The 25,449-nt window shown below is 42.5% G+C and overlaps 1 protein-coding gene across 10 annotated transcripts in view; it reads right to left on the bottom strand.

The window, feature by feature from the left end:
- The window catches only part of ADAMTS2 (ADAM metallopeptidase with thrombospondin type 1 motif 2), a 392,140-nt gene that overhangs the window by 17,743 nt on the left and 348,948 nt on the right, over positions 1-25,449 (bottom strand). For 9 of the 10 annotated variants that reach the window (XM_053298177.1, XM_053298178.1, XM_053298179.1 and 6 more), the window contains 8 exons: positions 24,309-24,454; positions 22,202-22,377; positions 21,522-21,655; positions 18,583-18,706; positions 17,172-17,252; positions 13,167-13,330; positions 12,051-12,207; positions 9,910-10,042 (listed from right to left, as the gene is read on the bottom strand). In XM_053298177.1, the coding sequence (XP_053154152.1) occupies positions 9,910-10,042; positions 12,051-12,207; positions 13,167-13,330; positions 17,172-17,252; positions 18,583-18,706; positions 21,522-21,655; positions 22,202-22,377; positions 24,309-24,454 (1,115 nt within the window). Of the gene's footprint in view, positions 1-9,909; positions 10,043-11,778; positions 11,962-12,050; positions 12,208-13,166; positions 13,331-17,171; positions 17,253-18,582; positions 18,707-21,521; positions 21,656-22,201; positions 22,378-24,308; positions 24,455-25,449 lie in introns of those variants that run through there. The other variant, XM_053298186.1, reaches the window with a different exon arrangement.

The raw sequence follows: 25,449 nt of genomic DNA, 5'->3' as shown, positions 1-25,449 counted from the left end.
GACAATAGGTCATATAGTAAACTTCAAAACTGTAACTGGGGGCATAGAGAAAAACTTTAGAGTGTATTTTTGGGATAAACTGTTCCCATACAGCTACTGCATACCTGTAGTCCTGCATGCCGGGTACGGAGGATTGCAGATATGTCTGCTCAGAATATCTTATGGTATTATAACAACAACAACAACAACTATTTATATACCACTTTTTAACAAAAGTGTCTAAAGCTGCTTACATAGCAAGAGAAACAAACAAACAAACAAACAAACAAACAAACAAACAAACAAGATGCATCCCTGTCTCCAAAATCTAAAAAGAAACATAAGATAGACACCAGCAACAGTCACTGGAGGGATGCTGTGCTGGGGGTGGATAGGGCCAGTTGCTCTCCCCTTGCTAAATAAAGAGAATCACCACATTAAAAAGGCGCCTCTTTGGCAAGTTAGCAGGGATAACTAACTTGATATATTTGCAGGGAGAAATTTCCCATCCAGCAGCCTCATGCTAGGGGATGGGTCTTTTGTCCCCCTCAGCAACTGCCACAGGGAGTGCCCTGATTGGTCGGGGATGGTGGGGAGGTGGGGCTTGCATGCTGTTGAAGCTGTCCTTCGCCTCCCCTCTTCAGTCTGTTTGGAAATGGCTTCAGGGAAGGAGCTATTCTGCAGCTCCTTCCCAGCCACGTGGTTGTTAAGGCTGAAGACGAGGGACATGGGACGGGCCAGGATCCAAGCAGCTCTTGCTGCAATGGTTTGACTGGGGGCTTTGGCCCCGAGGAGCAAAGAGAGGGAGAGAAAGGAAGAATAGATGCTTTCAGGCAGGAAGCCCTGCCTGAAATGACTCTGAAGAGCTTGCTCAGGCAATTCGGAGCTCGAGGCCACACACCTTTGCATGTGATGTCAAAGGGGGCATGGCCTCAAGCTCCAGAGTTCGAGGCCATGCTCCCTTTGCATGTGATGTCAAAGGGGGTGTGGCCTCAAGCTCCAAAGAACCTGAGCAAGCTAAACGTATAACTTTAAAATACAAGCAAAATCTGCTTAAAAACAGGTGGGGGGGGAGAAAAAGAGGAAAGTGACTTCAGCTGGTCAGACTGAGAGCTTGTTTCTCACAACTTGACTTATCTAATACTACTCAATGAGCTTTGTGACTGAGGCAGCATTTGAATCTGGTGCCTTTTGTATGTAAACATATTATTTGATCGATGATCCATTGCAGAATTGTCCATTATATAATTTTGAATGACCCCTTTGAAGTACTAGGTCTGGCTCATCTGATAATGGTGTTTTATTGCCAATCCCTGTAGCTCTCCTGTTGGTAACAAGCAGTCCATTTGTTTCCAGCTTCTTTAAATATTTTCTTCTTATCAGGGCAGTTTTAAAATTTCATGCCTGTGTAGTACTATCAAGTCTGGATTCCATGTCTTTCCTTTTGCATATCCATTATAATGTATTGTCCAGTTACTGGTTTTAGTAAAGTTGCACTCAATTCTGAGCAAATAGTCGATACAGGAAGATGCTGAAAGGCATCATCTCATACTGTGTGGGAGGAAGCAATGGTAAGCCACTCCTGTATTCTACCAAGAAAACCACAGGGTTCTGTGGTCACCAGGAGCTGACACCAACTCAATGGCACAACCTTTCCTTCTTTTCCCCTTTTACACTGCTCTGGGCTACTTGGAGGAGGAGGAAGTGTGGGATATAAAAAGTGTAAAATAAAATAAATACTTGTATTAGAGCTGATATTACGGTAAAGTTATCTGAAAGATGGATGTCACTGTCAGATGTTTGGATGTTGGGGGCGCAATTTCAGTGCTTGCCCTAGGTGCTATTTTCCCTAGATACACCCCTGTACACATGGGGATTGCTGCAGAACTAAATCCTAAGGATTTAGTGGTGATGTACACTTGGGATAGGAAAGGTCTAATCCTACTCTAAAGAACAACATAATGAACACGTAAGGAGAGAGAGAGAGAGAGAGAGAGAGATATGTTTCCATCAGCTCTCTAGGAGGAAAGGAAGGAGTGTGACACACCAGGTAATACCTGAAGAAATATCAGAGGTCATAGCATAGAGACAGGTAGAACAGTAGGGAACCTCTTACTCACTATCTCTACTCTCAATGCCCCTGCAGTATGCTCGGAATTATTTAGCAGAAACTTGGACCAGGACATTGGATCGGAGGTGGGGTCGGCCTTTCGAGACAGATGAGCCTGGACCCACAACAGCAACGGTGGACCCACTTGTGGCGCAGATGGCCCACACCTAAGCCTAGGCACCTGAAGGGGATGGCCTCATCTCCAGCGCATCCGGTTGGGCATGTATCCCCTGGGTTTATGGGCCAGGGGTCCACACTCCTGTGGACTTCCCCCAGGTCCCTGAGAGTGGGATCTGGGTGCACTGGGGCAGCCCCGCTTCTTTGGAATTCTCTTCCCCTTCAGATTCATCTAGCCCCCTCTCTACTGGCCTTTAAATCCTTACTGAAGACCTTTCTTTTCCGCCGGGCATTTGCCCTGTAGTTTACTTTATTTCCTTTCCATTATCTTTTTTACATTGTATTTTTAATGTAATTTTTGATTGTAATTTTTAATGTTACTTTATTTACATGTCATTGTACACCTCCCAGAGTCTTTGGAGTGGACAGTATATTAAATGCTTCAAATAACTAACTAACTAACTAACTAAATAAATAAATAAAGCAAGCATGGTGTAGTGGTTAGAGTGCTGGACTAGGTCCAGAGAGACCAGAGCTCAAATCCCCATTCAGCCATGATACTTGCTGGGTGACTCTGGGCCAGTCACTTCTCTCTCAGCCTAACATACTTCACAGGGTTGTTGTGAGGAGAATCCTATGTAGTACACCACTCTGGGCTCCTTGGAGGAAGAGCGGGATATAAAATGTAGATCATCATCATCATCATCATCCAGGTCAGGTGACCACCACCACCACCATCATCATCCAGGTCAGGTGACCACCACCACCACCATCATCATCATACAGCTCAGGTGACCTAGTACGTGTATGCTATTTTCCACCCTGTGCGGAGACTCCCTAGGCAGTTCACATAAAAATTGGGATGGACATAGAGGGTTGCCTTACACCCAGGTTTTATCCTGTTGATATAATGCATTCTTTATTTAAACTGCCTGTCATGTGTCACGAAGGGAGGCTCACGTCCATAGGTTAGTGCATTTACATAAATCAGAGCTTAGTTTGGTATTAGTCCAGCGATTAATTTGAGAATACATTTAGGATAAGGATCAGGAAAGGGTTTTTATATATTGGAAGCATACAGCCCGGGTGTGGTGTCCTATGAAGAGATGAGAAATAAAAGGACCACATCCATTTGGTAATGGAGATTCTTGCCTTTGTGATGGAGTTCTTGCTTTTAAGATAAGTATCACTAAGGGTTCCCCCACCTTTTAATACGTCTTGCTTTTTAAATACGTCAAGCGCAATATACAAACACGGGGGGACATGATGTCCACTGCCCCTGCATCTCCATCTGGGCCCACAAAAACTGCATGGCGTGACAGAAGGCAATGATGAAGGGTGGGAAGCAGGTCAGCACCCTAAAGAAGTTAGACTCTTTGAGACTGGCTCATCTTGGCCTCTCATTGCCTGAATGGGGTGTAGGGAGGTGCAAGGATGGTGGATATTAAGCTGTATCCATTATCGGCACCGCCAGTGCTTAGCACTGTTCTTGATTAAGCAGGTGACATCTGCCTGCTGCGTATCATTTCGGCACTGGAAGGGATACCATGCCTGTCACAAATTGGGAGGCTGCTAGAATGATGGCCTATCCACCCTGCCCCAAGACAGGACATGGGGTGCTGGAACTCTTTTGGATGGGCTGCTTTCACCCATTTTTGCTGTTGCGGATAGGAAAGATTTCTTATACAGCAGGGCTTTTCCAGGGTCAACTTGCTCCCATTGCAGTGGCAGTTAGTGAGATCTCAGGAGCAACAGCTTTTAAAGCTTTGGTATAGAGATTCAGGGAAGGTTAAACCATGGTATTCAGAAGTACGTGATGATAGGAAAGGGCCTGTATCTAAATTTTGGCTGCATGGGGGACAGAAAGTGACCCTTAAAGGCATGATGCTCAGAGAGAGGAATGGAAGCATTTTGGGTAGAAGCAGAGTGCAAACAATCCCAAGGAGTGCATAAGTACTTTCTTTAGTGAAGGGGTAACAGAGGCATGGATAGACATGAAAGAGAAGAAGCCCCTAACTACCTAAGTCCACTCCCCATGCCCCTCTTGGTCGTTAGGGCTACGGGTGGAAGAGTAGGAGCAGGAATTCAACAATGGTGATCCCTGCATAGTCTGTCACTGCGGTGGGATTGCTTCAGGCAGTGTTAACTATGTCTATCTTGGGTCCCCTTGCATCTCTGACATCCTCCCCAGCAGCCAGACCCCAGAGTAGGGTTCTTGCTTGTACAGACCTTTCCTGACCTTTCCTGCTAGTGGGAATAGTGTGGTTGCTTCTGCGCCGATCAGCAACTGATCAGAGATGTTAGGGTCAGGAGAACACGCTTGCTAAGGCTGGAGGTGACACCTTCCACCCAGTTTGGCTCATTGTGGTGAGCTGTGCTACTGCCACCCTCTTGCGGGGCTTCTTCAATCCTGCAATCCGCCAGCCTCAGATGCATATCAGCTATGGCGGCATTGTGCAAGGTGCTTATTAACAGAGTGAACCTGCTCGCTGCCTTAGCTTGCCCTCAGGGGGCTCTGATGCTGCTGCTATTTAAAGTGTATGGGGCAGCTGAGTCTGGGTATTTCTGTGATATGCACGTCAAGCTGGGTTGTACACTCCCTGACTTGGTGCTGGGCATTAAAACCCTTCTGTACCTTTGGCAGGGGCTGGCAGAGCAGCGGCTCCTGTGCATGTTCTGATCTGTGGCCATGCCATGGCCTTTGGGGCCTGCAATCAGGCCAGCTCCTCACAGATGTGCACCCAACTTGGTTTGGGGAAGCATGCCGGCATGTGCTGGGCAGCCAGCCGGATGTTCAGTCCTTCCGTTCCTTTGGCAGGTGCTGGCGGAGCAGCGGCTCCTGCGCGTGTTCTGTTATGCTGCCATTCCATGGTCCTCTGGGCTTACAATCAAGCCAGCACCTCGCTGATGCGTAACCAATGCGGTTTGGGGAAGCGTGCCAGTATATGCTGGTTGGGTAGTTGGAGTATGGCATGGAGTACGTTGCTCCCAGCACTGGGGGTATAATGAGCAGCTAGTGTCCCTCCCAAAACCAGTGGTGCACCTGGGTGAGGTTGGTTGGGTAAGCGAACTGGGCTATCCTTGGTTCGACAAGCCACGGCCAAACTTGCTCCGTTTCATTGCTCCAGAGAGGCGTGAGTTGTATGGAGTTGCCTGGTGGTGTTAGCTTGTCGAACTTGGATGGTGATGGGGGAGGAAGGCCAAGCTAGGTTGACCGCCCTCTGTGGCAGGTACAGTGCGGGCTGGGTGTAGCTGTAGAAGGGTTTGAGATCAGTGAGCACCCTTGGGCATTTTGAAAGGGTGGATCGGTCAATCGGTCCTCAGAGGCTGTGCAGCACAGGGACTTCGATTTGCTATGACACTTGCTTCAGAGCTTCACAAACCTCAAGGCTGCGCGGCTAGGGGGCTTGGAAGCCCTAGAAACCCCCTGACCCATTTGAGGTTGGCAATGATGGAGATGAAGCAGGATTGCACTGCTTCTATCCCTGAGTCAGAGTGTGTCTCCCATTCAAGGCACGGGAAAGGACAGAAATGTCTAAACCTGGCCTTTGATAGGCCCACACTGTTGAGGGTGGCGTTTATTCCACACTCAGTCCGCTAATTTGATTATTCAATAAATTGTGGCCCTTTTACCCAACTTGAAATGTGTTTGTGTCTTCCTTGCGGCTGGGGTGTGGGGACAATGTTGTTTTCTGTCCAAAAAATTCTAAATTCAGATGTGATACTTCAGTGCTCTTATTTTTGTTCATGTGCAAGTTATTTTTTCTAGTCCTTAGTGAAGGCAGTTGGAGACAGAAATTAACAAAAGTATTCTATGCTTGGAGCCTCACCGATTCTACTCAACACATCCCTGTTTTTGAACTGGAGTTTGGAAACGATTGCAACCTCCCTCTTTCCAGTTAAAGATCTTGAAGATTAAATCACTTACATATACCAACTGCTGACTAACCATTTCAACAATAAAATAAAAGCTAAATATAGGAACTTGGCATGAAAACTTCACACATGACTGCTGATTCAGTCATTCTGCTGGCTTCTTCACTTAATAACAAAAATCAGAAACCAATGAGATATTGTTACACAAACACAAAAGATGTGAGAAGAGATCTGATTTCACACCCTAATCATAGCCTGAATTATTCTGTGCTAGCGCCTTTCCAAAGAAATCTTTTTTGCAGAAACCTTGGATTTTTTGTTTAAATGAGATTTTCTTTCCAGCCTTCCTATAAACAGCTATTTGTAATGTTCTAAATAATTCATGTGAAAGCCAACAAGGGGATAAACTTGTATAAAACAAGTGTTGTTAGCAGACAGAGAAAAAGTAGCAGTATAATTCTTAGAGATGAATTTGCTGCTTCAGATTTGTCAGAGTTCAGCTATCAACTAAGAACCACATGAAAAAGAATGAAAACCCCAGCTAAGCTGTTTGTCCTGTCATTATAAAGCTTTCAGAGCAATAAACAAGAACAATGTTCAAGAACATTCAAATCTCTCAAGAACAATGCTAAAGCCCTTCTAAATCCTTACTTTAGGACGTTAATGAGTGGAATATTAACTTCTGTGCTTCTTGTGTTTTTCAAAATTGATTAGACAATACAATGCAACAGGGAATTCTGCTTCTTACAGGATTCATGTTCCCAACTCTCAGTATGATTCATCCATGTAGTTTTACAGTTTTGTATCTTGGTAGTCGTCATCATATCTTTCACTTTATATATGTTTGTTTTGAGTATTATTTTAAAAAAAAAAGAAATGCAGGGTAGAACGAACAACAACTCCTGAGAGAAATTCTCAGTGAGACAGAGGGTGGCAATTATATGTTAGGAATGCAAACATTAAAATATCAAGATGTCGCTAACCTCTAGACCAAATTGCGCAGTTTTGCAATGAAAATAGTGGGTGCTCTTTGTACAATATAACAACTGTTTTAGGGAGTCAGATCAATGCTCCATTTAGACCAGTTTCTGGTGCCCAGCAGTGGCCTGCCCAAGATGCTTCTGAAAAAGTATAAGAGTACATCTCTCTAACAGAATAGTTAAAGTTGCAGGTAGACTTTGTCACCTTGTCAAGAGGGTATCCATTATAAATGATGCTCAAATTACTCCGGGTCATTCAGAGGCAGGCAAGACTAGATGTTATAACAAGAGATGTGGAACTTCCTCTCCTCTGTCTCTCTTTCTGCCCTCTTTCTTGGAATAATGCCCAATATAATGCAAGAGCCCCTTGCAGATACTCAATTTGAGTACAACGAAGACCAAAGGAGCAGGGGGAGTAGACCTCCAAACAATTGTAGATTGGAGGCAGAGCCTGCCACCTCTGCAATCCCACTCCCACTGCACATTCATTGTACCAAAAGTGAAGGTCTGAAAGCAGCTAACATGGGTATGTTTCTCTGTCCCTACTTGCAATAGCCAATGATGCCAGGCAGAGTCAGGAAAATGCACAACACAATGACATCACTTCAGACACTGTGATATACTAGAAATTACAAAGAAGCGGGGAGAATGAGACATGGAACAGCAGCAACTAAATGTTGCTTATGCTTGGTTTACAACTTTGGAATGCTTTTGGATCCACTCTTGGAATCCCAGGCAGAGAACTGCAGCTTGGCTTTCTTCCTAATAACCATTATTCATTTCTCTGTAACTTTGTATATTTGAGATTTTAATCGATTATTAACTGTCCTTGAGGTCCTTGTAAGGGCCAAAAGGCAAGTTACAAATAACTAGTCAAATAATACTTAAAATTGAGACATGTTTTTGTAATGTACTCTGCATGGCAATTTTAATTCATTACTTTAATGTATTAGTTTAACCACGTGGAGGCACTGAATGCTAAGTACCTCCACAGTGTTAAGTAATCCAGAGTCCAGCTGCGCAGATACCTCAGGGACATATTGTGTGTGTTAAAGAGCACTTCTGGTAGAAGGAGAGATTGGCGAAAATCATCTCCTCCCACCTGCACAGTGGGACTCTGAATTACTAAACACTGTGGAGGCATTTCACATGCAGCGCCTCCATATGGTTAGTGAGGCTGTCAGCCAGTGAATTTTATTGTTATATTCTACAAGCAATAACCTAGGGGTGTATTAGAAATTTAAACAGAAATAGACAAATAAAATAAACTTCTGGCAGTCTAATTATTTGAGACAGCCATGACAGGAGAATACAAACCCTAGCCACTAATATATTCCTGTTTTCTATTAATTTGCATGCTTACTTTAGCCAGCAACAACTAAAATGTTCTTTGTTGTAATACCAGCAGAAGAAATTAACAGGTTCTTTTGGCCACAGGATGAACTGGTTGGCATTTAAAACAAAGGCCTATATCCACTTACATTCAAACAGCGCATACAGTACTGGATACCCCACTAACTAAGCAGAGACACCTTTTAACATGGTAAATCTCTCTCATTTAGCAGTTGTCCTCAACCATCCTCACCACAGGTTCCCTCCAGGTGTTATTGCTGATGTCTACTTTGTGTTTCTTTTTAGATCATGAGCCCTTTGGGGACAAGGCTTCAGGGGTGTAGCTATAATTGAGCAGATGGGTTCAAAGAACTCTGGGCCCCACAGCTTCTGAAGGCCCCCCAGTTCCACCCCTCCTTATTTTCTTCATCAACTCCCTCACTCTGAGGGGCTGCCGGGGAGAGGGGCGAACACGGGCCCCTTCTCCCCTAGCAATGCCTCTACAACCAACTTCTATGTAAACTCCTTTGAGGACTGGTGTTGAAAAGTGATATATACGTATTCTCAGTCATAGTTAGTAGTAAAGTAATGTGACCCTACACAACTAGTTGCATAAACAGGAAAATGCATTGAAATGGACACTGGAATGTGCATCTCATTTGAAGCAACAGTGTGAATGGACTGGATCCTAACTTGGATGACCATTTGGATGCATATCAGAATATGCACCTGAATTATATTCACTATATTCCCTATGCGACAAGGAATATTAATACATAAGATGCTCTTAAGTTTGTTCTCATGTATAGATCATTTTAACAGGATTGTGGTGAAAGAGTATCCTCTGCCACCACAGTTCCTCTCAATCCAAATCGGATCTCTGTCTTTCACACACACACACACACACACACACACACACACACACACACACACACACAGCCATCCATAAAAAGAAACACATTCAGGGAAAATATCATAAATGCTTAAACAGAAAACCAGTTAAGTGAGCCAAAAATGCCTCTCTCCAACTCCCACACACACATCTTTAAAAACTGGGCTGCGAGTTTTATTGGTGTTCAGATTAGGACTGATGTATGAAGTTTTCTTCAGTAATAACCAATAAATATTTTTATGCATTTAAATTCATACACTGTGAAATCAATTTATACAAATTCATTTCGCATCTATTTTTATCTTGATTATCTAATGATGGGCGAGACACAAGTGTATGTATCAGATAGGAAAAAAAATGTTTCCCATCAAAGCTTACTTCAGAATCAGTGGGAATTATTATTTGTAGGAATGGCTGTTTCAACAAGCAAATTTCTGGCAATTCCATCACATCATTGTGTAACTAGGATTTGGTAATAATCTAAACATTAAGGCTAAAGATCTGACCCAAAGCAGCCACAAGGAGAGGGAGTAAAGGAGGTCATCTAAGGCTAGCTGAAGGCATATCTGTTTCAATGACTTATGCAACAGTGATGAGTTATTCCAGCAGAGAGAAATGCTTACATTGGCTGTGAACATTCTTGGAGATTGCAAACTCTGCGAATGGGCTTTGGCTTCTGGATGGACTCACAGTAACTACGATGAACCATCTTGTGGTCAGTCTTCCTCCGACAACCATATTTTGTAAACTGATAGCCTTAAGAGAGAGACATCTTTTATTTTCAGCATGTGAAGTGCTTCCACTCAATTCAACATTTACTTTTTTAACTTTTCAAAATGCCTTGAAGCCTATTCAGAACTCTTTATTCCATTCAGATTAGGGGTAAAAAGCAGGTTATATTTTGCAGGTCAGGGAGGCCTGGTTCAGAATAGGGATGTGCAAACAGGTTTGATGGTTCGGGGTCGAACCACCCCCTGTTCGGTCCTACCCTGGACCGAACCCCCCTCAGCCTGTTTGGGGGGTTCACAAGGTTTATTTAAATTTTATTTTATATTTTTAAAAAAATTACCCCCTTGGGGGGGTTCTCTGAGGCAGGGGGGGTCCACAGAGGTTCCCCCTCCATCTGCTGGTCTCCCATCCATCCAAAACTGGCCTCTTTGGCTGTTCATCAGCCTGTTCAGGCCTTTCCCATTGGCGCGGTGGCCATTTTGGAGGCCGCTGTGCCTGCACAATGGGCCTCTGTGTGGCCTAGAGGGGGTAAGTTTTAAAAAAATATGTTGTGTTTTGTTTTTTTTTAAAAAATTTAAGGTCACAAAACCATCCCCCCCCGGACTGGACTGGGGGGGCGGTCAAGGGGGTGCCGGACTGAACTGGCCTAGCCCAGTTCGGGTCCAGTTCAGGCTCAAACCAAAGCAGACCAGCCTATTCTGTGCTCACCCCTAGTTCAGAAACCTGCTAGCCCCATGAGATTACCTGTCAGAGATGTAAGTTTTGGGCGGTATAAAAATATGCGAAATAAATAAATAAATAATACCCTTGGCAGTGTGTGAAGCAGTGGTGAGCTCACAATGGTTGGGATCAGGTGTGCATGTGCCTTTGCATGGAGCCCCTTTTTCAAGTTGTCACAACAGCACAAGTTGTGGTCTTGGAATTGTTATCTCTTAACACTCATTCATTCATTCCTTTTTATTTCACTCACTTTATTTAATTCACAGCCAATGGTCCTAATACATTCCATGTTTTATTTGGAGGCTTTGGTTAATAGAACCAGTACCTTCATGTAATCTGGATTGTGACTTAGCCTGGTGTAAGCACCGTAAGCATTTCATCAACATTTATTCATTTCTTTCTATCTCAGTTACTCAGCTTAAGTGCTCCAATACATTTTATCTACTACCTATATTCTAGTAGTGCAATCTATTATAAATAGTGGATGGTAATATAGTGTGTATCTTGTCCAGATTTTTCTCACTACTCAATATATTTCCTTATTTAAATTTAACTGCATATGTAAACTGTACAGTATTTCCCCAATAAAGTACAGTATTGAAGAAATCATTTAGGTTTAATTCATATACACAAGGTTTGTCACTTGGAGATTGCGGCATCAAATGATGGCTTGAACAAGGTACACGAGTCATCACAAGTCCATATTACCTCAAACACAATGAACCCTTTCTCACAATTGATGAGAAAGGGCTACAAGATCAGCGGGGAAGAAGCCTGAAAAATCTTACCTCCCCACAGATGATCTGCTTCCATGTGTTGGGTGGGCAAATTGCCCACCAAACCATTTCTGGCTGCTTCTGGCAGCCCGTAGTGTCAGGGTGTGGGGGTGCATCACCCCGCATCACCCCCCAAACTCCCATAATGCACTGTTCAAGTGTGCAGTGCATTAAGGGGATCCCCCTCCCCTCCCTGAAACTGACAGACGATTTGAAAAAACACTCTCTCTCTTACCCTCTGAAGAGGGTGGCTCCAGAGGTGGGTTTGCTGCCAAGGCACCACTAGGATCCGGTCCGATCCTGGCGGTTCTTGCATATGGGCAAAACCAGGCTTGGCTTCATTCGCCCGGTTTTTCCTGCTCATGAGAACAGCCTCAGTGTTTTTCAATGAAATCCTTTCTCTTATTCAGCTCCCAGTGCTATTGAGTGATCAAGTGATATAACATGCATCTGAGAACCGAGATTTAATTACACAATTAATTACATGGATCTAGTGACACTTAGAATGCACATTCATCAATTTAACTTTCTTTCTTTACCTCCTCCACAGGGTTTTGTGCATGGTGACCATTTTTTCAAGGCCCATTCATATGTTACTGAATCTTCCAAAACATTGTTGTTATCAACATTTAAAGAGTCTTCATGGATCATATACTTGTATGTCAGTGAAAGCTTGACATTACCATGAGGAATTGCCTAGTCAGACAAATAAGACATGTTCTGAGCAGAATATTTCAAATATTACAGAAGCATTTTACAAAAAAACTGAAACCATGGTAAGTATTACAAATTTCATTCTTCTGAAGTGGTGATCCTAAGCTACTAGTAAGCCTTACTGAAATCACTGACACCTTCCTAGTAAATGGCTAGTGAATTACTGAGACTAAATTATAACAAAAAATATGTTCTTACACTAAAATGGTGCTGTTTTAGGGTTAATTTACTAAAGTTCTATGACAATAGTCTTCATAGTGCTAGGACTGTTTTGGTTGACGAAGGGCAGGTCACATGGTGAGCCTCGGCTTGTGAACCCTCCCTTATGATATGTACAGCTTTTCACAAGACTGGTGCCTATACACATGTTATCCATCTAATCTTTTCTCACTTTGGAAAACAGATTATGGAAGTGGGGCCTACTTTAAGGTGGGCCAGGATTAGAATCTGGAGCCTCCTAGTCTCTGCACTTGCAGTTCTTGTGACAAGCCATGCAAGGTGGCAGAGGAAAGAAAGAAAGAAAGAAAGAAAGAAAGAAAGAAAGAAAGAAAGAAAGAAAGAAAGAAAGGGCAGTATTGTCCTTCCAGGTTCCAGCATAGTTCCACCCCAACCCTCCAGGCAGCCTGTTGGTTCCATCTGACCTGACCTGGCTATAAATACCTCCAAGTCAGTCATCAGTCATTGGCTGGGAAATGGCCAGACTCTGGCCTGGAACTTCTCTACTCCTTTTTTGCTTCCCTGCCTTCCATCATCATCATCCACCCCAATTTGTCAGTTTCTCTGCTTATTTTTTTTTGGCATGTAACCCTGAACTCCCTACAATCAAACATGGCAATATGTAAAGTTGAGGAGAAATAATTATGTATGCCCTTGATCCTTAAAGCAGATGCCTTAATGCATGATTCAGTGTAATTAGACACTCTCATCTTAAAGCGACTTACCAGAATGATGATTCCATTACGTAAAGGACCCATGGTTTGCACAGTTTCCCTATTGTCATCATTCCGATACTCCCATTCCACACCCATGTTAACAAACACTTTGGAGTCTGGCACATAGTTGTCTTCATTTAAAATGAATTTGCCTGTTTCTCTGTTCTTGATAGCTAAGAACAAAATGACAAACATGAAATCTTCAGAGACTCAAATTCATTCCCCCCCCCTTCCCTTTAATGTTTAGAGGGTAGGAAGAGACTAGAAGGTTTCAGGCTTAGTATTATCTACTGTACCACAGCAGTTCTTATTAGCCGATGGAGGACTAGGTAGGCACCATATTACATGCTTCTTTACTATTGCACCTCTGGTACTGAAACATAGCCTCCTAAGCAGGGGTGTAACTATAATAGGGCAAGGGGAGACAGTTGTCTGGGGGCCCACTGCCTTGGCCCCCCCCCAGAGGCAAGTCACATGACTGACTTCCTCAGCTGCGCACCTGCCCGGGCTTCCTTCAGTTGTATTCATCCTCTGAAATTGATGTGAGTGTTAAGACCTGGAGCTACCAGAACAGCATGTCTTTCTCTAGTACCATTAAATGACTTGTATTGTCCACAATTTACAAAACCTTTAAAAAAATAATTTAGGGTGATGTTCTATTGTGGCACATAGGATGTGTGTGTGTGTGTGTGTGTGTGTGTATGTGTGTATAAATTATATACACACACACACACACATATATATTTACTCTGCTTTTTGTTACCACTATTCAGCCTCATTTAAGATTTCTTTACTTCATGAGCTGAGCTTCAGTGAGGGGGGTGGGGTGCATTTTAAAATCTTGTCTCTGGGCCCACTCCAACCTTACTATGCCCCTGCTCCTAAGGCTTTTATTTATGGCCATTTTAAAATTTATCCTTGCTACTTTTCAAAGATGGAGTTTTTAGGTTCTGTGTTGCTTAAGGTGCTCTATGGCTATTTTCCCTTCTTCATATTAAACACATGCACAGACAAAAAGTAAATCACCATCTGATGATACACCCAATGATGGAAGCATTGCATATCAAAGAATACACAGGGAATCAAAATCATTCAGGTCAGTGAAACCTGATGAATTTGGGTACTAGAAGACAAGCTAAGAATCTCATCTATGAACATTTCTGTTTGAAATCATTTAGGCGAGTCCCTTGATGAATGGAAAACAGAATATATAGGTGGTAATAGGTGGGCTAAATCCCCTGCAGTAAGCAACAAGGGCACCTGAGGAGCAGGGGAGTCAGCTCATGGACTTAGATACATTCCCAACTTGTTTAACTGGATTGAAAGAAAGGTCTTCTCCATGACATTCTCAGTATGTGGTGCCATCTTGGACAAGAGGAAGGAGTTCTTTGCATAGCTAGGCTTCCCCAGTGACATCAAAGAATATTGGTAGCTTTCCACACATATCCCCTTTATGCATGCATAACTACTTTTGCCATTGAAATGCATAGTTAGACCCTTTTAGGCAGGGCAGTTTCATCTGTGCATCAGAGATCCTGTACCATAAAGAACGTCTAACTTTGGATAATGGATTGGAATTAAAAAGAAGATAAGGCAGACCTGCACAATTTGTGACCCATCAAACCAAATGCAGCCTACTCTATGCCTTGTGGCCTTCTAAGTGCTTCAGAACCCGCCTGTTTTATCAGGCAAGCAGGAAAAAAATTGGTCCATTTTGTTCCTGGGGGGCCATCTGCCATATGTAGCTGGCAGATCGCATGTGGCTTTGGTGAGTCATAGGTTGGATAGGCCTAAGTCACTAAGCAGATAGAATAAAAGGTTCTATAAACTTTAAAAAGGGAAGTTGGAGAATTGAATGAATTAATTAGGAAATCTTTTTCATGGAATTTCTGGCAGAAATGTTAAGTACAACAAATCTTTCCTCTTTGCAGGTGATTGGATTAGATGAGATCTCTTTGAACTTGAGGATTCTTCAATCTCATCCTCTCTCATTTCCACTGACCTTGGCACTGCTGACATCCCTGGCTGATTTTTACATATAAATGTTAGAATCCTTTTCATCTTTCTTCCTATTTTTTTTAATTTTAAAATAATAATTCCAGTCATGACAGTTCCATACACTTGTTGCCTGCTTTCCCTTTTGCTCAGGCAAAATTCTCTGTGACACATTTCTGAAGTGTTGGCAGTATCAATATGTCTATCAGGATTACAAAATCAAAAGTCTTGCTCACACTTCTCCTGAAACAGTTTGCCTAACATAAGGAATAAATCTGTGCAATGAATGCTATTAATTCCATGAGGCTACACACAACAGCAGTTCAGGGAAGCTTTTACAAAGCAAAACGTAGGTGATTCATAGCAGTTACCAGACCGTTTGATGTGAATCCACTTCTAATTAATAATAGTCCACAAGACATTGTCTATTATTGATCAACTGAATTGTAAGAGGATTTCAATTACTGTTTACGTTTTGTGATGATTAATATCCTTGCTATGGATGGTTCAGAATCTGAAACAGTTCAGATCCAAATGCTAGATTGTTGAAATGTATGTAAAAGCACGTGAAAAGAAAATTAATGTTCTGCAACATGGAAACAGGATGGTCTAGTTGCATTATTACATCCCACGGGAGCACCATGAAAGAAGCAGCATACAGAGTGATTTTGAAAGCCTCATAACTGGAAGTATCTTACCATTTAATATAAAATATGCCAAATTATAATGCATTGATGATCTGGTGACTTGCATAGCTGTCATAGTGCTCTGCAGTGTAGTGCATATTATCACCTCAGCCACAGAACCTAGTACCTGTGTCAAATCCTGAAAATTCAGGGTTTAAAATATTTCTTCAATTCTGTCCAAACTGTCTTGGTAGTAAGTGCCACTGAATATAGAAGGACTAAATTCTCTCTCTATAAAAATTCTATATATAGCCACCCAGATACGCAAGTTTGGGCAGGGTATAAATCAATCAATCAATCAATCAAACAAACAAACAAACAAATAAAACCATTCATAGGATCAAGGTATAAAAGCAGTATGTTTCTAGTTTACGTCATTCAGGGGAAATGGTGTTCAGCAGACATGCGCCACTCAGTGGGACCAGGGCTGGGGAGCTTTGTGGTCCCCATTATCACCAGTGGCAAAGAGCCAACATATGGGCTAATGACATCACCACCTGGCAAAATATGTGCCAGCTCAGTGCCAGCAATGGGGAGAGAGACAGGAGGCTGCAGGGGGAGGGCAGCAGGAAGCAGTTGCTTCCACATTGCTTCTCCAAAGCCTCATCACTATGTTTGTGCTTTGGAAAAGATCAATTGCTTGGGTGGGGGTGGGGGGCGCATGTTTGTTGTGCATAAGGTCAGAGGTTCAATCCTCTGGCATCACAGAACAGAAAAGACCCTTGCATGAATTTTTGGAAAACCACTACCAACCACAATAAATAATACAATAATAACACAGGAGGAAATAGACCTGTGTGTCTGTCTCCATCCAATGAAACCTCATCTGTTAATATCAGCTATTCTTATATCCTTAGTCATCATAAGTCCTAGCCACTCTCAGGGTAGAGCCAGATGCTCTGAGCACTCCAAGCACTTACTTAGGTCATATCGGAAGTCCTACTCTGGGTGCCCTCATCACCTGATGACTGAAAATGAATCTGCAGAATGACTACATATTTCAAATGTCAGGGTGGGGTGGGGGAGAAACAAACCAAATTAAAGTTATATTTATTATGGAAAAGCTGTATTCTATTACATTTGTCAATATACTATACTATACTATACTATACTATACTATACTATACTATACTATACTATACTATACTATACTATACTATACTTTGTCCAATAAGATAATTTTGTTTATTTGTTTTTTAAAGTGCTGTATTCCGGATGATAAATGTGAGGAGTTGCGAGGCCAGAAAGATGCACAGAAATATTTTCAGCTTGTCAGCACCCACAAACTTACAAACAAAAAGATAACAACAAAAGTCCACATTTTAATACTCACCAAGATTATGAATGGTGGCATCAGATTCTTGTACAAGCAAATGCCTTGCACCAGCTGGTATTTCAAAAATCTTAATGTAACCTGAAGGGAAACATTCAAACAAATTGAGCTCATATTATAAATAAAGGGATGGCCAGATGCAGAAGAGAAGACTGGATGCCTGAACCCTCAATAGATGTATATAAGTGGGGAGTGCAGCAGGCACAGCTCACCCTGCATGTTCACCCTTGTTTCACATCCACATAACAAAATACATGTGATGAAATTCCTTGATCTAACACAGCTATTAAAGATATAGGAGCCCTGGTCTCGTCTGCATCCCATCACTTTCTGAACAGGCATTCATTTTACATGGCATCAGATTCTGAAAATAGATTTGTCTTCTGAATCATCGCCCTTCTGAAATTAAACAAACGGGTAAGAGAGAGATACTGACATCTAGTTCAATGAAAAAGAGGCACATTACAGGAAGTTCTGTCACTTAACAACCTTATGATTTGGCCACCACTTTGAGCTTTGGCAAAGTTGTTTCTAAATATCTAAAACTACAGATATGCAGTTCAAGTGTGTGTGGTAGCCAGAGGTGCTCTTAGCCCTGGACATCCGGGCCGAAGTCCAGGGCCTCCACAGCCCCTGGGGGCCTTCAAGTCCTCTTTAGTCTGTCCAGGGTGGTGGTGTTGCCCAGCCGAGCATGAGGATGCTTAATTTGCAGGGGAGGAGGGCCCTCCAAAGGCCTATAGGTCCAGGCTCCATAATTAGCTAGGTGCACCTCTAGTGGTAGCTGCAGTAGTGTTGGGCATGGACTAGGGAAAGCTGGCTCAAATCCAGCCATGAAGCTTGCTGAGTGACTGATCCATCACTATTTCTCAGCTCAACCTACCCCAGGGTTCTTGGAAGGTTAAAAGAACAGGATAACCCCACACAAGTTATTCTGAATTCCTTGGAAGAAGGATAAGATGCAAATATAATGAACAGGACTGTAATTGTTCCCAGAATGGGACAGGAGACCTTGTTCAATTGCATCTGCCAAAAATGGAAAACTGTTCACAAACATACACAAGTCTTTTGGGTAATGTGAAGATTGATCAAAACCCTCAAAAACCATACGAAAAACCAGGCCAGCCAGCCAGCCGAGTTAAAATTAAGATTAAAGAAGAAGAAGCCTCATGTATGAAATTCAGGCCTCAAGTGGTTGAGGCTCTATAAGTGGATTCAAATACATACAGTGAGGCTTTCTAGTTTGTTTTGAACAGCACTTCTGCCATTCCCTATCAGAAGCTGTGTCTGAAGTTGCAGCATTGATAGAGCTTGGGGAAGGTGTTGTAAAAAACAAAAGGAAGGTACAAAGTCATTCTTTGGTCTTCGTGCATGCTTCTTTGATACATGGGTACTGCATTTTAAATTTAAGGACCTTGTTTCTTTGGTGTCTTGGAGAAGGTCCCTTTCACCACTTTGCAGTGGGTGTTGTCTCCACCACACACACCACACTTGTCCTCTTGCTTGGAGGAGCCAATTACTTTGTCACAGCCAACTTTCTGTGAACAAAGAACAAAAAGCAATTACTTTTGCTTGTTAGAGTCTGCTTTTAAAAAAAAATTCATCAGATCAAGATATTAAAAACAAACACACAGAAAAAATGTCTCTTCCTGAAAGGGCATGTTAATATCTATACATGAGGTTTTAATATTGGCATTTCCCCCCAATAAACCTGCTTAAAGTTCTGATTATTTAACTAACCCCTGATATAAGTTCATTAAAAACAGTTTCAAAATAGTATTATTATTCAAGACTTGAATGTATGCAGGTATTTAATTCAATGCACACTGGTTTGTGATAACCCATAGGCAACAATACTGAGCAATTGAAACTAAGAGCAGCAGTATATATTTTCCTGTCCCTGTCAACCTAAGGAAAAATGACTCCAGTTAATCTATTCTCAAATTGTGTGTTATGGCTCCAGTACAAGGTAAAGTAAAGAAAAGTGTGCCGTCAAGTCGGTTTCGACTCCTGGCGACCACAGAGCCCTGAGGTTGTCATTGGTAGCGTACAGGAGGGATTTATTGTTGCCTCCTCCTGCGCAGTATGAGATGATGCCTTCCAGCAACTTCCTAAATTGCTGCTGCCCGATATAGGTGTTTCCCATAGTCTAGGTAACATACCAGTGGGGATTCGAACTGGCAACCTCTGGCTTGATAATCAAGTTATTTCCCTGCTGTGCCATTTTGTCGCCCAGTACAAGGTATTGTGTTTTAAAGACAATGTTTAAATGCCACAAGATGTGGGCTGCTAATTTCATCATCATTTAAACACAAAAAGTCAGTCATTGTTGCAATTGCATAAACTGTCATGAACCAGACCTGGAATCCCCCAGGTGGATGGTGGGGTGAAGAGGTCAGAGGGAAAAACAAAATGAGAGACATCGCCAACCCAGGCACAATGTGACTTCATGGCACTGGGACTCCCTACACTGAGTGAACCAGGAGATCCCCAACTGTAGGAGTCCTCTGAAGACTTCCTGGTGGTGGCAGAGGCCCCCCAATGTCTCTGAATCAAATGCCTATGAAATAGAGCAAAGTGCCTTTAAACTTGAACACTTGGCTAGGAGAAGAGTGAATCCAAATCACTGACTATAGCAATGGACTATAAAACCCAGCTGTCTCCTGAGAGACAGTCAATATTCCCTCTTGCAATACACAGCTCCTGCAGTGTCTGGTAAGTTCTAGTCATGGTTCTGATGTGTTGCTCTGGAAGCTGTCTTGTGTCTGAGGCATCCCCGGGCCTTGCTGTTGAGGAGATAGTGGTGTAGCCCATAGCAGGATATAAACAAAGCCACATTTCAGTCTCTTGTTTTATTGCTTTCACATGCACAGACAATAACTGTGATCTAGTGTGCCAAGAGCCCTGTCTGACTTCATCTTAGCAGCATGGGAGCACAATAGTAAGAGTGTACTTCAAATCTGAACAATAAGAGGAATTGACTCTATACAGTCTCTACTGGGGCATTTTTCACCAGAAACAATTTTGATGAAAAATGTCCCCAAAATCAATCATCAATTTGATGCAATGCCACATGGTACTGGCATTGCATAGAATATTATCAGAGGGTGGCACGAGCTTACCTTTCTTGTAGATCTAGCTGTTCCCAAAGAAATGGACTGCCCAGAAGGCAGCTGCAGCTGTAATATTTCTAATCATTGCCTTTCCCTCCACTGTCCCCACTAGGGTGCATCAAGGCAGGAAGCAATAGCATGATGGGGAAAATGGCCACGTTCTGTAACTGTAGGAGACAGCCATTGGTTTTCCCCAATAATTCACCAGGAAAAGGCTGTAACATCTTTTACATTGGTGTTGCTTCCTGACCTGGTGTATTCTAGGGCCCTACAGTGGAGGGAAAGGCAATGATTTGAAATGCTATCACTGGAGCTGCCTTTTCAGCAACTGATTTCTTCAGAAACAGCCAGATCTGCCAAAAAAAAGGAAAGCCCCACTCACCCCGATGTATCGAGCCAATAACTATTATTGGCTTGATACAATCCAAGGCATCTCTGATATCTGGTGCATGATCTGATCATTACCAGGATTTAGTCAATCCCAGGAATGACTGCTGAGCACAGCCCTATACAACAGCACTTTTCTTGTACTGCTCTGAAATCATAAGAAGTTGAGGTCACATGGCAAGAGGTGGCAACTTGGCTCCTTTCCACATCAGTGTTGCCCCTCTCCGGGATCTGGGACTACATTGTCACAGGCCCTAAGCTTTTAGCCTTATTGGAGTGGCATAGGAAAGTCACACATTACAAAGGTTTCCATAGCACTAATATACTGTAATATATTGTAACAGATACACTAGACATTCTCATCTGCCCCCTCTTCAGTAGCTAGCTTTAAAACAAGCAAAGTTTAACTTAAGAAGCCATCTGGGGGTTCCAGGCCCTGGACTGTTAGTCTATTACATACATGCTGCTCCGGTGCACCTGGTGTTTCTCTGAATAGAAAGGAAATTTAATCACATGCTCAAGAGTTTCCCTGAATTAGACCATACATAACATTCCATTTCCAATGAGACTATGCAAGGCATGGCTGCACAGTTCTCAGCCCAAAGCACAACTGAACTCCATTTTACTTAGGCTGAGACTTTTTCAGCCTCCCACTGTGTAAAATAGTAACTATAAATGATAAAACAGTGATAAACGATGGTAGTGGTTGATTTTTAGAAAACAGCAATATTTAAGATTGAAGTTTCTAAGGCTTGTAGATGAGCCTTGGAGAAAACCCCTCACATTTTAATGTTATTCTTATTTTTCCAAATGGGAAACCGGGAAAATAAGTCCTGAAATTAATGCCACCTACCAGGCAGTCCCCTCGCACACAGATACTATGAAAATCCTTATAAGAGCACCGTGTTCCATCATGCACCAGTCTTTTCATATAAACAACATCACCTGTTTCCTTGGACTCACAGTAGAGGTGACACCGTTCTTTACCTACATGGGAAAAGAATGTTATTTTTTATCTTGTCAACATACAAATATTATTTTTTCAGTTTGTGAACAACAGTTGAATGGAGTTCTTTATGGTAAGTCAAGTTCTTGTCTTGTACTGAATCAAAAATGCCCAGCTTTTTCAGACTCCTGTCAATTGAGCAAGGAAAAATTGTTAAATATAGATGGGTTCCCAATAAGTTCTACAGGTTATCAGAAAAATGTGTGGGGAGGGGCGATACTTATATTTATCACTGTACAACCCACAAAAGTAAATTGCTAAGAAAGCAAAGTTTCAGGTTTGTTCCTTAAGTATTTATGCAGAGTTTATGCACTAATTCAATGTAAAAGCTAACCCCAATAAGAACAGGACCTGTCTTGCATGCTCACTCATCTGTCGGAAAGTGTCCTTTCTCCAGAGAGGAGGCTCAAAAACGGTTTTCTCTTGGCTATGCTACTGCTTTTTGCATATAAGAAACTGGAAACTTCTAAATCTGACACCAAAGTAAATAAAAACCATAATAAAATGAATAAAAGGGAAGTACTAACCATCATTATGCTCATATGGCAGCCAGTGGTGCTTCATGTTCTGATATTCAAAATAAGGATCCCACTGCCTGCATTGCTCCTCTCTAAAATCATCATAATTTTTAGGACAATCGTGTGTGCTGCAAAGTTGGAACTCATAGCTTGGCCCAAAACACGTGCGGCCTCCATTAGCTGGACTAGGAATAACAAAAAAGCAACATTGGTAAGTTACAGCACACCACTAGAGTCAACCACCTTTGCATCAGATGCTTTGTTTGGCTTATAATTACTTCTGTAGTTGAAAAAACAGAAAACAGCTAGAATTCAAATTCAGATCCACTGGATATGACAAGTAACTAACCGTATCTGCACTTGGTTATCCCCTTCTGCACCTTCCCAGTTCTACAATGTCCTTCTTAAGATATAGAGAACAGAACTGTACGCAGTATTCCAAATGTGGCCACACCATATATTGGTATAAAGGCATTGTAAAATTAGCATTTTTATTTTCAGTCCCCTTTCTAATGATCCCTAGCATGGAATTTGCCTTTTTCACAGCTACCGCACACTGAGTTGACGGTAGGAGTGGGGGCTTGGCTGTGTGACAAACAAAGAAAAACCCCTTTCCAGCCCTTGAACCACTGTCTGGAGAATAGAGTAGCCCCAGAGAAGATGACCAACCCTGGCTATATCACAAAAACACAATGGCCAACACCCAAATTAATGAAGCGCTGGTGCAAGGGTGATTTTTACTGATCTCCTCTTCCATATGAAGTCCATATGACTCCTGAAAATATTTCTGGAAGTCACAGTTGGCTACAGAGGGAAGAGCAGGTTGACAACAATTGCCCCTCTTTCACTGCACATGCACGGCATCACCACACACAGAGACTTGGTTAGCTTGGATGATGACCAATACTTATAAAATCATTTTATTATTATTTTGAAGTACGACGATTTATAATTGGGCATCACAGCCTGATCTGGGCTTCAGAACATTTGTGCATTCCATTAGACATGTAGATTTGTTCTCTCATCTGAAACAAATGGGAATTATCTGTCAACACCAAATATAAATCTGAGCTTACACAGAGGTTGAAGTCAATGAGACAAGTGCACCTTGTTCCAAGGATTTCAAAGGGCATAACAATACAGAAAGGTTGTGTACACAACCTCTCCAGGGAGGGCGAGTGGACTGCGGGGAAGGCAGGAGCTAACCTGCCTTCCCCAACAGATGAGCAGCCACCGTCCTCCCCTCTGCTGCACCATATGCCCACGTGAGCACAGTGTGGTAGAGGGAGATGCTGCGAGTGGGAGGACTTACCCCCTCCCACATCACAGGGTGCTCCAGGGCATAGGTGTGGCAGCTGCTCTTGTCAGAGCAGCCACTGCACTCAGAGCGGCTGCTTCTCCCCCCGCCCCCCTGCTCACTGCTGGAAATGGCGGCAGGCTGGAGGGAAATTGTTTAACCCAGCAGCGATTGCCAGCTGAGGTTAAGCGAACCACAGGTTAAACGTTGGGTCTGTAAGTAGGCTTTGGTGTGGGTGCAGCACTAGGAGTGAACTCACTCCCAGTGATTCACATGCACAACCTAATTCAGGCTGGCCTGCCCTAGCCTGGATTAGGCTGCGCATGTGAATACCCTTAGTATTTTCTTCATATTTAGCCCAAAATTAGCAAAGCATTCACTTATTGGCTCAAGTCTAGAAAGTATACTAGAAGTTGTGTGTACAAAACTAGAGGGTTTTTTTGTTTTTACACCAGCAGTGTAACCCCCTACCTACCCCTACAAAGGATAACCTACAGTTTGGATTCAGGTTGCCTGTGAGAGTAACAATGAAAGACAAACTCTGGCTGTGTGTGACAAATTGCCCTGGATCACAGGCATACTGTCAGTCTACTCCAATAATAAACAATAATACTGAGTGGGATGCATTATTCTGTACATTTTATCACACACACACACACACCAGCTACCACAGTGCAACCACTACAGTGATTCCAAGGCAGAGCCTCTGCTCACAATCAATTACTTTTTTTCATATTTTTAAAATTGAAAGTCACTAATACATCTCTCACAAACAGATGTTAGGCAAGAATAGACACAGTTTGCTTAGGTTCAACTTACTGTGGATTGTCACACTGCCGTGTTCTGTATTTCACTCCTGTTCCACAGGTTCGAGAACAGGAACCAAATTTACTCCATGCCCCCCAGTTTCCATCTTGTTTCAAGATATCTGGAGTTAACCAGATACAGTGACCTTTAAAACAATGCTAAAAGAGAAAAATATACAAGTATGCATATTTTTGTAATTCATTTTAATAGTGTAACTGTTGTCATCTTCTTACTTTATTAGGAGCACTGAAACCAATACAATGTCCTGGTTCACATTTTAGATATAGGTTATTTTCGTCACCTCTCTAGAAGAAGTTGCAGACATGCTATTATGATCAGTATAGGATTGTGCCCTTTGCACTAGAAGCACAATCCTATACTTAAAAAACAAACAAACCATAGTTTGAGTAGCATAAGGTCTGATGTAAGCCCTTATTTGCTGATGAAATCTGAGATACACATCTACTGTCTGCTACACAATTGTGCTGCTATAATGGAGGGACACTACACTGAGGAATATGCACCATGGTAGTTTTTTTCACACTATGTAAGTCATCAAACGATGATGATACATGTGGAAACTTTAGAATCCAGGTCAGCAATGCTGCAGAACAACCATGAATTAAATTTGATGAACAGCCTGGTCCTCAGAAAGTAATGTATGCCCTTAACATACATTAAGGTGGGGTGTATGTGTGTGAAATGCTTCTTGTCCCAAGGGCACTCATGTCTTCAGGATTCTCATAGCGTCATAGGTTCTGCACAATGACCTACATAGATCGCAGGTATGTTACCTGCATCCATGTCAATATTTATGACATTGGGAATTTCTACAAGAAGGAAAGGGACTAGGAAAAGGCAGGGGTTATCATAGCAAACCACTCCCCCCACCCCAGCACAGAGAGTATTGGACCAGACTTCTTGAAGCAGAGGCAACATTTTCTGATATCTTATCAGAAAGAGATCACAAGCAGTCTTCCAGGTAAAATGCTCCCGCTCCCTTCTCCCTCCTGAATTCTCACCTCCCTTCCCTTTTCAGTGTTAACTATGGTTAGCATTACATCTACACTGGCTGAATTCAGACGAAATAGGAAACCAGAGGTCCCTTCACCTCTGGTTTCAGGAGCCACATGTCTGAATTCAGCAAACTGGA

The sequence above is a fragment of the Hemicordylus capensis genome, chromosome 2, assembly GCF_027244095.1.
Source record: "Hemicordylus capensis ecotype Gifberg chromosome 2, rHemCap1.1.pri, whole genome shotgun sequence".
Lineage (NCBI taxonomy): Eukaryota > Metazoa > Chordata > Lepidosauria > Squamata > Cordylidae > Hemicordylus > Hemicordylus capensis.
Note: the sequence above shows the minus strand (reverse complement) of the source record. Positions and strands in the feature narration are given on the sequence as shown.